The sequence below is a fragment of the Delphinapterus leucas genome, chromosome 4 (assembly GCF_059928025.1).
Source record: "Delphinapterus leucas isolate spDelLeu-1000000601 "Yukka" chromosome 4, BTC_Dleu_Yukka2, whole genome shotgun sequence".
Taxonomy (NCBI): Eukaryota; Metazoa; Chordata; class Mammalia; order Artiodactyla; family Monodontidae; genus Delphinapterus; species Delphinapterus leucas.
In genome coordinates, this window is record NC_143132.1 from 119,937,793 (window position 1) to 119,951,607 (window position 13,815).

The 13,815-nt window shown below is 35.6% G+C and overlaps 1 protein-coding gene across 4 annotated transcripts in view; it reads right to left on the reverse strand.

Annotated features, from left to right (window-relative positions):
• Window positions 1-891: 891 nt before the first annotated feature.
• EIF2A (eukaryotic translation initiation factor 2A) overlaps window positions 892-13,815 on the reverse strand; it is a 38,117-nt gene continuing 25,193 nt past the window's right edge. For 3 of the 4 annotated variants that reach the window (XM_022582745.3, XM_089911016.1, XM_089911015.1), the window contains 5 exons: window positions 11,872-12,443; window positions 7,986-8,099; window positions 2,766-2,894; window positions 1,912-1,977; window positions 892-1,292 (listed from right to left, as the gene is read on the reverse strand). In XM_022582745.3, coding sequence (XP_022438453.1) covers window positions 1,227-1,292; window positions 1,912-1,977; window positions 2,766-2,894; window positions 7,986-8,099; window positions 11,872-12,443 — 947 coding nt within the window. In that variant the 3' untranslated portion in view covers window positions 892-1,226. Of the gene's footprint in view, window positions 1,293-1,911; window positions 1,978-2,664; window positions 2,895-7,985; window positions 8,100-11,871; window positions 12,444-13,815 lie in introns of all 4 variants that reach the window. The other variant, XR_016393114.1, reaches the window with a different exon arrangement.

A 13,815-nucleotide genomic window follows, 5' to 3' on the forward strand; every position in this document is an offset into this window, starting at 1 on the left:
TCTTTTGTTTTACTTAAATACTAGCTCTAGATAATGAAAACCTGTATCAATGCAAATGAAATAAAAATAACTTCAAATGTAAATCAGATGAAAAAAATTAACAGTAATAGATTCTAAAACCAAATAGAAATTAGTTTTGATAGCTGAGTATCTTGGATTATCAGTACATCTTTTATTCTTCATATGAGTGAACAATCAAAACAATCAAGGTGACTATAGCAAAATGATCACAGTTCATGTTTAGAAAATATTTACCTCATCATTAAATGATCAGGTTTATTATTTGAAATATCAAAATAAAATGTTTTGCTATTTTCTATTTTTATTCTATACTTACTTTTTAGAACTAGTCAGAAAAACTTTACTTCAAATACTACAAATAATATAAACAATTTAATATATTTATCTTATTATTTTTTTAAAATTTATTTATTTATTTATTTTTGGCTGCATTGGGCCTTCATTGCTATGCGTGGGTTTTCTCTAGTTGCAGTGAACAGGGGCTACTCTTTGTTGCAGTGCGCTTCTCTTGATGAGCAACACGGGCTCCGGGCGCGTGGGCTTCTGGAGTTGTGGTGCTCGGGCTCTAGAGTGCAGGCTCAGTAGTTGTGGTACACGGGCTTAGTTGCTCCACAGCATGTGGTATCTTCTGGACCAGGGATCAAACCTGTGTCCCCTGCATTGGCAGGCAGATTCTTAACCACTGTGTCACCAGGGAAGTCCCAACAATTTAATATATTCCGTACAACCTGATTTTAAGGTGTTTCTTTAACGTCTGATAATACAGTGTTTAGGATCAAGATAGCCACATTATATATTCAAAGGAAATATTTCCCAAACTTGCCTTGTAAATTAATAAAGAATCCGTTAATTGACGAAAGTCAACAATGATCAAATTTAAAACGTCTTTATTCATTCATATGGTAAATACTGTCCCCTACTAAAAACCAATGACATTGGTCTTTCAATCTGTCAAGCTTAGCTTAAAAGAAAAATCATGTCTCTTTTCTATATCATGTGTTGACAAGATATAGGATGCAGGAGGTAAAAATCAATTTAACAGACATTATTAAATAATTCCACACATATGGAGAATCTTGGATAAATGGTTAAAATTATAAGTGAACATTAAATGTGGGCACATGAATATTCCATGTACACCAATGGGTTTAACAGAAAATATGTTTGCATTGATTTCTGGTAACCAACTTGCTTTCTTTGAATCTTTAAATACCCAGTTCCAAATCTTCCAGCTCCTGGAGAAGGGTTTTCTCTTTCTGAATTTTCTCCAACTAGAAAAGTTTAAAACAATAAAGTTATTAAATAGGAAATAAAATAATTATTGGATCTATAGCCATATAGCAAAAGAGAAAAAATTTAGAGAAAGAATATTTCTGAGACTTTACCAGATCTACTGGTAAACATAGATTTAAAAATACAGATTAGAAACAAGTTCTAATTTGTTATTTGGTATGAATTAAGGGAGCAAAAAATGGAGCTGTCTTACTGCATGCATCTTTAGGTCTAATAAATCTTCCATTCTACACTTGGGCTTCAAAGTGTTGAGGAAAGGAGGAGGGAGAGGGGCAAACGGGACAGTGTGACCTGAGACACAGGAAAGAAGAGAATCTTCCATTTGTCTAACATAATATAAACTGCCTTTATTCTCAGCAGCAATGGCATTAGTATGCCTCAGAGGAAATAGGGACTTCCTCATTCACCACGATCCACATCATGTCTTCCCCTACCCTTGCCTATTTAAGACTAAAAATGTTAAAAAAAAAAAAGGCACATGGTTTTCAAAAGAAGTTTTAAAATCTATATGCTCTTTTACCTGATTAAATAATTGCTTATAATAAAAAGGGAAGGGTGGTAGTGACTGTGAGCCCAAATGAAAAACACAGAAAAGACCTGATTTTTTTCTAGCTGTTTTCCAGTTGCTGCTTGTTCTTTCAGTTGTTCAATTGCTTTCAGTTTCTGCAAACATCAAATATATTATGAGTCAAAAGGAAGAATAAGTAATTTTAGAATGCAAATTTTCTTATTAACAATTCAATCATATAAATGTGAAGCCTGAATAAGGAAAATCAATTATCTTACATTTGTATCAGGAACAGATTGCTAAAATGCTAAGGTAAACTACTTTTTAAAATTAAATGTAAAATTGGGTATGTTAAGAACATGGAATATAGCAAAGTATTTTTCAAGATTTTAATTAATATTATCATATATGTGTATACATGTACATGTATTTAAATATATCACCATTTTCACCATTTATTTCAGAACCTCATTGTACCTGGACAATGTCTTTGGCTTTAAGAGAAACTCCATAATGTAGCCTGGGAAGGGCTCTAGAAACCTGGATTTTACCTCCAAGGCCGCCATCACAAACTGGTTGCAATTTGACAAGTTAATAAACTTCCTTTTGTTTCTCTTTCTTCATCTTTAAAAATGGGATAAATATCTGCTCTTACCTGTCTCACAAGTGTCTAATGAAAGAGTGAGTATAAAAGTGTTCAAATGTACATTATTTCTTATTACTCCAAAAATCAATAATAGAGACTAATATCCTTTAGACCACTGTGAACAGAACTAAAATAGGTGCCATTCCTAAGTTACAGTATTTCATGGTGAAAAAGCAACAATGAGGACTGTACAAACCTCTCGGATGCCTGTCTTTAGGCATCTAAGCATTACTTTCTTTGTATAATTCTCATGTATTCTTTCAATAAACACATGTGCTTTTCACTTAAGCCTCCCACCTTCTTCAGGTTCTTGATTTTTTTGTCTATCTCAGGGTCTCCGGAAGTTGACTGAGAGATAGTATTTCGTGGTGTGCTCTGTGGGGCAGGGGTAGGTGCCATATCTGGACTCTTATCACTTCTTGCTTCCTACAGGAAATATTTTCAAAAATTCAATTTTCTAAAATGAAATCATTAAAGTATTTCAACAAACACAGCCTTGGTACATAAAATTCACAAACCAATACATGATTTTATCTTTTCCACATTTTATATAAAGAAAGCATCTGAATTGCTGGTCTCATGAAGTATGCTATATTGTCCCATAACAGATAATTACAATGAAGCGTTCAAAAAAGTCACAGTATAATAAACTACCCAAAAGGCTTTCACTATATAATTGTCATAGGGAACACTTTGCTAGATCTAGGATTTAAAGTTAGGGAATTCCCTGGCAGTCCCATGCTTAAGACTCTGCGCTTCCAATGCAGGGGGTACGGGTTTGAGCCCTGGTCAGGGAACTAAGATCCCACATGCTGTGACGTGTGGGCCGCCCCCCCCCAAATTAAGGTAACATAATAATAAAATAAAAAATAATAGTATATTAGTAATATAATATTAGTAATATAAAATATTATGTTAGTAATATAAAATATATAATTAGTAATATAATAACAAATGGAAATAAATGAAATAACCTTAGCAGAGTAAACTAGGAGGTTTCTGTATCAGCAAATAAGCATTCCAAATTTTTGGATATTTTGGTAAGTGCCACTATGTGGATGGTTGGAAATGTGAGAGGGCTTTTCTAATTAAGGTGTTTGAAGTTTCACTCTTGGAATATCCTCAAAAACTATTACACATATATCAAGTACATGTAATAGATTATGCTACAGGATAAGTTCCATAGAGATTTATTTATAATCAGATCAATTCAGCTCTGCAAGAAAGTGCCACGGAAAACTTTGTTCCCTGAAAGGGACAGTATATTGCTCCCAATGTGATCAGATCTCTGATGACCTTTCTAGCTTCATCCCTTCTCACTGAGTAATCACTGATTCTGAACCATTTTTATTTCCCCTAAGGTGCCATATATTCTTATTTCCTGGCCTTCATGTGTACTGTTCCTTGTGCCTAGAACACCTTCAGGTCACCTGGCTAACCCTACTTATCCTTTAGGCCTCTGGAAAATTCCCCCACCCCCCAAGTGACCAGATTAGTTGCACAACACATGGTATGTTTCCTTACTGTAACTGCCCTGTACTATCCCCCATGAGACTGTACCTGAGGTTTCTCTGTTCACTTGTGCCCTCAGAATAATGTGAGCTCGACTGTACATGCTAAATAAATGAAAGAGCAGAAGACCGACTCTCCTTTGTAATTATGACAAGACATACGTTTTGACAAGAGGAGGGAAAAGTTATGAAAGTCTTTCTTTATTGGACCAAAGGTAGGGTTTCTACTTCTTCCTTATAGAGTTCCCGGTGGAATGCACAGACCCTGCAAGACTCTAAAACCGCTTAAGAGTTCTGGATGGAATACTCCAAACTACCAAAGCATCCCAGGGGAACATGGGACAGGCTATCACTCCTAGATCTCCAAATCTAAAAATGTCTGCCTGAGAGTTTTTAGAGAGTGCAGAATTGGAGTATTTTTTTCTCTTTAGAGTCATGTTGGTTGTATTTTGTACATTACAATCAACAAACATTAATTCCTAACCTTCTATGTGAGAACATTACTGAGCACTTTAACAGAGTATTCAGAAAGAAATTATTTAGTTTCCACTCTTAAGGAGCCTATAAGTTCTGATAATATACAGTTTGGTATTTTTCATAATATAAAATTAAAGGAGAAGAGTGGATAAAAGGAGAAGAGACACACTTTGCCTATCAAAATTCACTTTTGACATCAGATAAAAATTTTTAAAATTTAGTTGTTTGTAATCAGCTGAGAATATTAATTTTCTAGGAAGATAAATGTTATAAATATGAAAAACTATTAAAGTTAAGTGAGGGACTTCCCTGGTGGCGCAGTGGTTAAGAATCCGCCTGCCAATACAGGGGACAGAGGTTCGATCCCTGGTCTGGGAAGATCCCATGTGCCGTGGAACAAGCCCGTGCGCCACAACTACTGAAGCCCGCGCGCCTAGATCCCGTGCTCCGCGACAAGAGAAGCCACGGCAATGAGAAGCCTGTGCACCACAACGAAGAGTAGCCCCTGCTCGCCAAAACTAGAGAAAGCCCGTGCACAGCAACAAAGACCCAACGCAGCCAAAAAAATAAAAATAAAAATAAATTTAAAATAAATAAGTAAAGTTAAGTGAAATGACGATTTTCCTCCATATTTTAAAAAAACAAGAATAAGTTAAAATGTTTGTGTTAATATACCTGAATTCTGGTCATTCTCTAAAAAAGGTTATGTACATGGTAAGATTAAACTTTGTTTCAATTATTTTTGGTAAACCTGATAAGCTTACAAAGTCATCGCCAGTTTATAAAAGTACCTGGTTAGATTATGTACATCTGACTCCTTTATCTTTGGTTCCTTAATTCAGTCAGGGATGAGATCCTGTCATAGATCATTTACCTTTGTTCTATCACACAGTCATAACTTTTACTAACTCCAGCCAGTTGTCTCAAAAATACATACTAAAAGGATTATCTTGCAAGTAGAAAACTCTTTGTCATCACTGAGAAAACACGCAGTATAACTCCAAAATGACGGATTAGTAGTGTCATCTTTAGTAAATAATGTGTGGGTGATTATATGGTTGTATGAGGTGGGGTGTGTGTGTGGGCGTTGTTTTTGTAATTATTATGTTTTACATTAATAGCACTGATTGTTTTTTCAAAAGAACCACAGAGTTATCTTTAAGAAAGTCACATTGGGACTTCTCTGGTGATCCAGTGGTTAGGACTCCACGCTTCCATGACAGAGGGTGTGGGTTCCCTGGTTGGGGAACTAAGATCCCACATGCCATGCGGTATAGGCAAAAAGAAAAAGAAGTCAGACTATTTTAATATTAATTTTTCTAAATAAGACATACTGATTCTATGACCCTCCTCCCCAAATTTTATGTGCTCAAATACCAGAATAACACACAAAAATAAACAACTAATGGGACTTCCCTGGTGGTCCAGTGGGTAAGACTCCATGCTCCCAATTCATGGGGCCTGGGTTCGATCCCTGGTCGGGAACTAGATCTCACATGCATGCCACAACTAAGAAGTCTGCATGCCACAACTAAGAGTCCGCGTGCCTCAACTAAGACCCAGCACAGCCAAAATAAATAGTAAATAAATATTTTTTAAAAATAAACTAATATTTTATTACAAAGGGACCTTAGCTCAGTACCCGCAATGGTCATGTTAAAAATATCTTCTGATAAAGAGGAAGAAACAGCACTTATAAAAGTGGGATTCTACGTTGAGGTGGTTTCTGAAGGCCCTTAAATCTCAGTTAGAAGGAATCTTATACAGTCATTATAAAAAACAGTATGGCGATTCCTCAAGAAATTAGAAATATGTGATCCAGCAATCTCACTTCTGGGTATATATCCAAAGGAAACAAAACTCATTATCCCAAAGAGACAGCTGTACTCCCATGTTCACTGCAACATTATTTATAATAGCCAAGGTATGGAAACAATCTATGTGCCCTTCAACGAAAGAATGGATATAGAAAATGTGATATATAAACATACCTACATATTTACACAGAGTAGAACATTATCCAGTCATAAAAAAAGGAAATCCTACCATCTGCAACAACATGCATGAAACTGGAGGGCATTATGCTATGTGAAATAAGCCAGAAAGAGAAAGAGAAATACTGCATGGTACCACTTATATGTGGAATCTAAAAAAAAAAGTCAAACTCATAGAAACAGCGAGTAGGATGTGGTGGTTGCCAGGAGCTGAGGGGTAGTGGGAGAAATGGCGAGAGGTTGGTAAAAGGGTACAAATCGTCAGTTATAAGATGAATAAGGTCTGAGGATCTCATGTATAACATGGTGACTGTAGCTGATAATACTATATTGTACTGAATACAGTAAATGAAATTTGCTAAGAAAGTAGAATTTAAGTGCTTCATCCCCCAGAAGTAAATATGTAAGGTGATGAATGTGTTAATTAACTTGATTGTAGAAATCCTTTCACAATGTATACCTATATCATATCATCACATTGAACACTTTAAAATTTTTATTTGTCAATTATACCTGTAATTATTAGCTGGAAAACCAACAACAACAAAAAAGGAATCTTAGCTACCAGTTTGTAATATTCGGGGCCAGCAGAGGTGTCTACCCACTCTGATGAAAGGCCAAGTCCTCCTTTTTACACAAGTCTAATACATGGACTAGATCATTTTACTTGGAAGGACCTAAGCCTGAGTTATTTAAAGACATTTCTGGAGATGAAATATATTAACTACAAAAGAGCACACCGATTTTTTTAGGCCCAGATTTTAACAGAATATGGCTGCATAATGAAATTCTATACCTTAAAATAGTAACTGCCTGTCAAAACACACAAGTAACCTAGAACTGTCAAAATTCAAGCATTAATAGGCAAGATGGAATTGTCTCGATCTCAAAAATGTGGTTACCATGACTTTACTAACCACAAATTTCCAGCCCAGCAGATCTCACTATCACCGTAAGCCACACACCATCACAATTTACTTGTCAATTATTATGCATATATTATTATATGCAAATCATATAAAAAATTATATAAAATTATATAATTATATAAAAATTATATAATTATATAAAATTATATAAAAAATTATTTTAGAACAATTCCATTGTTTGGGTACTCTAGTGTTTAGATTCCCAGCTGAACAATTCCTATAGTAATATACTGAGTGACAAAATGGCCTTATAGTCATGTAATTTCTGGTTTCTCTTAAACATATGCTTTCAAAAAAGCAAACTATACCACTTCACACAGCTCCTCCAAGAGGGTCTGTTGCAAGTAACACACTACACAATCCCATGAGGGTTTCAGGTTTTAAGGTCAGTTCCAGTTTCCTAGGTCCCACATTATATATAAAGGGCTACTGAGAAATTCATAGGCAAACACAAAAGAGACATTCTGGCTACTTAAGTCTAACTCTAACTACATTTTATAACCTGTCAACTTTTTAGGACTACAGTTCTTTAAACTTTAAGGCACACAGCTAATTTAACTGGTTTCATTTGTTTGTTTTGTTTGAAAAGATAAGCGCCCCAAGTACCTGCTTTGCAGCTTTCTTAGCCTCATGCTTCCTTTGATTTTTAAGAGCTGTTTTTGATAACGGCTTCTCATTTCCTGGTTGTGGTTTCATATTCTGAGGTGGTTCCTCCTCATGCTATAGAAAATGTAAAATAAATGACTTTGAAATGGAGTCCACGTATTTACAAACATATACAACAAATTATACAATTTGGCTAGTACAGGACAAACTTACTTTACCAAATTTATCATAAGTTCACTGGCAAAGAATATTTCAAAACTCTTGTTGTAGGCACACTTCAACGGTCAAGATGGATTTAATAAGGATCTTCCTACTAGTTGATATATGATATCTTTCAGTTATATAAGAGCCAGCAAAATTCACTTTATTTCTGTTTAAACAATGGAATTTTTCTTAGTACTACCACTGACACATGATTTTTATGAAATTAGATACTAACAATAGTTTCTTCTGGGGTCCTTTTGGATTTGACTACTGCCAACAGAAACAGTTGCCTCATTTGTTTTCTTTGCACAAAGAGTCACTTGCTAGATCTTGCAAAATCAGAGATTAGAAGATTAAAAATAAAAGCAAATGGAAAAACTAAAACAGACAATAAAAAATTAAATCAAATATGAAGGGGGTAACTACATAGTTATAAATCCAGAATTAACATAATGAAGAGGTTTTAAAACACTAAACGACTTGTCAGACTATACTGTGAAAACAGGCAATCATTTTCATCATCAGATATTTATGTAACTATCAACCACATTCAACAACAACAGAATTACATACAGGATCAAGAAGGATCTAATGTAAAACACAGTGACTATACTTGATAGCACTGTATTGTATAATTGTATAACTGAAATTTCCTGAGGGTAGAATTCAAATGTTCTCACAAAAAAAAAAAAAAAAGAAGATAAATATGTGAGGTGATGGATATGTTAATTAACCAGATGAGGGGAAACCTTTCACAATGTGTATTAAATCACCATGATGTACACTTTTGAAGTTTCTTGAGTACTAGATCTCAGAGCTGTATTGTACTTATAAGTGCTATAATCAAATGCGCAGGGCTCAAACATTTAAGATATAGAGGAATAAGTAAAAAACCATAAAGTGATTTTTATCTTAGCAGCTGCATTAACTATTGCAGGCATCGAAGTTCTGTGTGTGAACATACCCTACTTGAAGCAACTGAATATATGAGAACCCACATTTGGAGAACAGACAAATTTGCATGGCAAGCCTCTTGTACTTTTTTGATCCCCACTGCACATAATGTTAGTTAAGATATACTAATCCTTGAACATTTGTTTTATATTCTTTCAATAGTGAGTTCTTCTATAGTATCTTGCTTTGGCTGAAAAAGTTTCTACTCATGAGAACTTTTAAAAAAAAGAGAAAGCAATTAAGAATGATGCAAGAAGAAAGGATGAGTTACAAGTCTCTTCCACACTGTGAGCATCATGTAGCCACTGACAGACTTTCATTTTATTTATTTATTTTTAGCTGTGTTGGGTCTTTGTTGCTGCATGTGGGCTTCTCACTGCGGTGGCTTCTCTTGTTGCGGAGCACGGGCTCTAGGTGCGCAGGCTTTAGTAGTTGCGGTGTGTGGGCTTAGTTGCTCCGCAACATGTGGGATCTTCCCGGATCAGGGATCGAAACCATGTCCCCTGCACCGGCAGGCGGATTCTTAACTACTGCACCACCAGGGAAGTCCCCTGACAGACTTTCATTTTAGATGAAAAAAATCCACACAGCTACTACGGATCATGAGCTTTTCTGGCTTTAGCAATGTGTCTACTGTACACAATTTCATCCTCATTAATAAAGTTTGTTTCTTCAATTACATCAATTATAAGATTGTCTTGATAAACACATTATAAAACTGAAGGGTTTTTTTGAAAGCCAAGAAATACTTCTTTAAGTATAATTTATATATGAATTTTTACTTATAAAAAAAGTACTTTTTTCCTTCAGGGGGAAGAATCCAAACACCTTTTTCCCCCTCTGCTATGTAACCTTCTTCCTTTGTGAAGTTATTGACCAGACTATCTTTGTTTCTAGTAATTTCTTGACAATGTTTTCTTTGCCATTTAGTTTTCTGGAATTAGATACAAACAATAATTTCTCATTCATAGGCATATAGTTCCTTCAAATAAAATGATGTGATAGGATCACATAATCACCAGGTTATATACAAAAGCAAGAATTTAGTAGAAATCTTAAATGTCAAAAAAGTTTGGTTTGGGGACTTCCCTGGTGGTCCAGTGGTTAAGAATCCGCCTTCCAATGCAGGGGACGCACGTTCGATCCCTGGTTGGGGAACAAAGATCCCATATGCCGCGGGACAACTAAGCCTGCGTGCCGCAACTACTGAGCCTGAGCGCCACAATTAGAGAGAAGCCTGCATGACACAATGAAAGACCCCACATGCTGCAACAAAGATCCTGCGTGCTGCTACTAAGACCCGGCACAGCCAAAAAAAAGTAAAAAAAAAGTTTGGTTTTAAGAAGTTCTTACCTAGTTTTTTTTCACTATTTTCAAAATATATTCTTTCTATATTAATTTTTCTCCCTCCACCAACCAAAACAAATTAGTTTTATGAGTCAGAGAATAAAAATATACACTAATTCAGAAGTCCTTCCTCTTGTGCTATCTTACACAGATTTAGAAAGCAGGATGTGTTAAGGTCACTTCTTTTTTTTATCTCAGGTAAGGAAAATTTCAATAAAGAGACAGAACAAATCCTAAGACTATTATATCTTTTTAAAAAAAATCTAAATGCAAAAATAATAAACAGGGCTTAATTTGTTATATGTTTCTATATATTTTTACTAAATAACTTAATGCAACAAAAATGTTTCACCAACATTTCATTGAAGTCAAAATGCTACATTTTGTGGAGGAAGAAGGCTTGTTCTTTTGTTTTTGTTTTTCAGAGGGTTAGGAGCACAATGGAGGCACAGAAATATTTATCCTTTGAAAAAGTATCTACTTCCCTGAGTGCCTTAATAATTAAGTGACTATATATTCCCATTTACTTGGAACAGTCCCAGTTTACACCTATTGTATGGTCATCATTCTATTAATATGAATAATATTGTTCATTCTTATAGAGCAACTTTATTCCTTAATGTCATCACAGAAACTCAGGATATTAATAAATGCTTTCCCCTGAGCTCTGAAATGCTAACATTTTAAAGCAGATCAGAATCTGACCAATACTCCAGTCATAACTTTACAACAGAGGTCTGGAACTGATGGCCTAAGGACAACAAGTGTGTTTTGTTTGAATAGCAGTGTTTTAAAAATTGAGAAATTTCATACAAGCATCCAGACTTGTCTTGAAAAATCAAACTCTTGGCAAACTGGGCCTAAAATCTCCTGTGGAAACAATGGGCTACTGCTGTGTAGTTGCTATGGCCTTGAAAGAGGGCATGCTCTCTCCCTTTCACCATTCTCTCCCACTCACCATTGCCTTACACTAGCAGCCTAGCCTGACAGGCATTTGAATTTGAGCCCACAATCTACACCCAGTTATCTTTCCCAGAGATTTTACATTAATTACTTTGTCAACTTAACAATAGTTCACTGGAACTTCCGTGTCAGTCCAGTGGTTCGGACTCCTCACTTCCACTACAGGGGGCCCAGGTTCAATCCCTGGTCAGGGAACTAATCCCGTAAACCGCAGTGCACGGCCAAAAAAACAAACAAACAAAAAAACAAAACCTAAAACAACCATTCACCATCTTCAGCAGCAGGTCCTCCACAATTTCTACCCTAGAGTTTATATCTTCTAATCAGATACTAAGTAACACAAGAACATGCATAAGGATCTAGGGAACTCTACACACTGAAAAACCTTTTCCTACCAAAGTAGTAAAACTTTACTTACCAGTTTGGAATTGGTGACTGGTTTATTTCTTAAAGCTGGGGGTCTATAAGCTGTTGCAACTTTAGGTTCTTCACTAGGTACATCACTTGGAACTGCTTGGTAAGTTATCGCTTTTTCTGGAAATATTCCATCTAGGAATGGCTGCCAAGAAACCTGCCATAATTCTGCATTTGATGGTACATCATACTTGTGTAAGACAGAACCGGTATAATGCCAAATCTTGTACCCATTATTAACACGTAACCTGGGAGCACATGTGGCTGTTAAAATATGCTCACCATCTGGGCACCAAGCAAAATATGTAGAATCAGAGGCCACCGGTTTAGAAATAAGTTTGTAGTTTTTAACATCCCACACTTCCATTTGCCCCCTCAGATTTCCAAATCCAGCTAGTACTAATATATGTCCATGAGGGCTGTAGTAGGCTGCATTACGAGGGCCAGTTCCAAAGTCAAACACAGGATCACACTTCAAGTTGAAAATTGTTGCTTTGGCAGGCATGAAACCATAAACAGCACAAAACTCAGTAGAACTAGAATTCCAAACTACATCATAAATGGGGCCATTTTTTGCTAGAAAAAGAATATAAAATCCAAGTTAGTGATAAAGAAATACGTATAGTATTATAATATTTAATAGCACAAATTACAATCATAACACTCATAAACACAACAAACACTAAAAAAAAAATCCAAAAATTTCATGGTATGTTAAAATATTTTTACATGACATACTATGGGGATTAATGTATGATTATAAATTTATTTAAGAACGCTTAATGAATCTTAATTTCTTTTTTTTTTATAATTGTTTTGCAATTTTGTATATTATTATTTGTCTTTAGTACTTTTATTAAAATTTTTTTTTTTTGGCCATGCCGCGTAGCATATGGGATCTTAGTTCCCTGACCAGGGATCAAACCCGTGCTCCCCTGCAGTGGAAGCACGGAGTCTTAACCACTGGACCACCAAGGAAGTCCCTTAATTTCTTGTAAACGTTCTGGCAATGTGGGCTCATAGAAGCATAGGTTATTATTACTATTAAAAAACTAGTTTTTCTAGTAATATATGCATACAGTAATAAAGATACAAACTATATAAAAAGACATGCCACAAAAATAAGTCCCTCTACGCAAAGGCAGCCCTCTGTTATACTTCTTGCATATCCTTTCAGAATATTTTTGTTGAAATTAAGCATCTCTCTCTTAAGCACTTACACATACACAAAAAGTTCTAAACCTTTGTTGTTTTCATTTAATACTCTTGGAAATTTTTCCATGTAAGCACACTGAGCTCTGCGCCTCGTTCAGTTGCAGTGTATTCCATTACAAATCTTGCTGTTTATATTCCACTGTAAATGTACACAAATACATCTGTAGGAGAGAAACTGCCTGGTCAAAGGGCACATACATTTACTTCATAATGTACCACCAAAATGCCCTTCAAAGAACTTGTACCAGTTTACACTACCAGTAGTTTTTTTTTTTTTTTTTTTAATTTATTAAATTTACTTATTTTTGGCTGCGTTGGATCTTTGTTGCTGTGCATGGGCTTTCTCTAGTTGCAGCGAGTGGGGGCCACTCTTCGTCGCGATGGCTTTTCTTGTTGCGGAGCACAGGCTGTAGAGCACAGGCTCAGTAGTTGTGATGCACGGGCTTAGCTGCTCCGTGACATGTGGGATCTTCCCGGACCAGGGCTCAAACCCGTGTCCCCTGAATTGACAGGCAGATTCCCAACCGCTGCGCCACCAGGGAAGCCCTACCAGTAGTTTTTGATAGCAAAGATTTTCCCCTCACTCTCACTCGTACTGTTTCATATTTTTATCTTTGCCAACCTACTAAGTGAAAAATTGTATCTTGTTTTCCTTTATTATAAATGAAGCGCCTTTTAGTATACTTATACATAATTTTATTTCTTTTTTGTGGACTATTTTTTACTGTCCTAT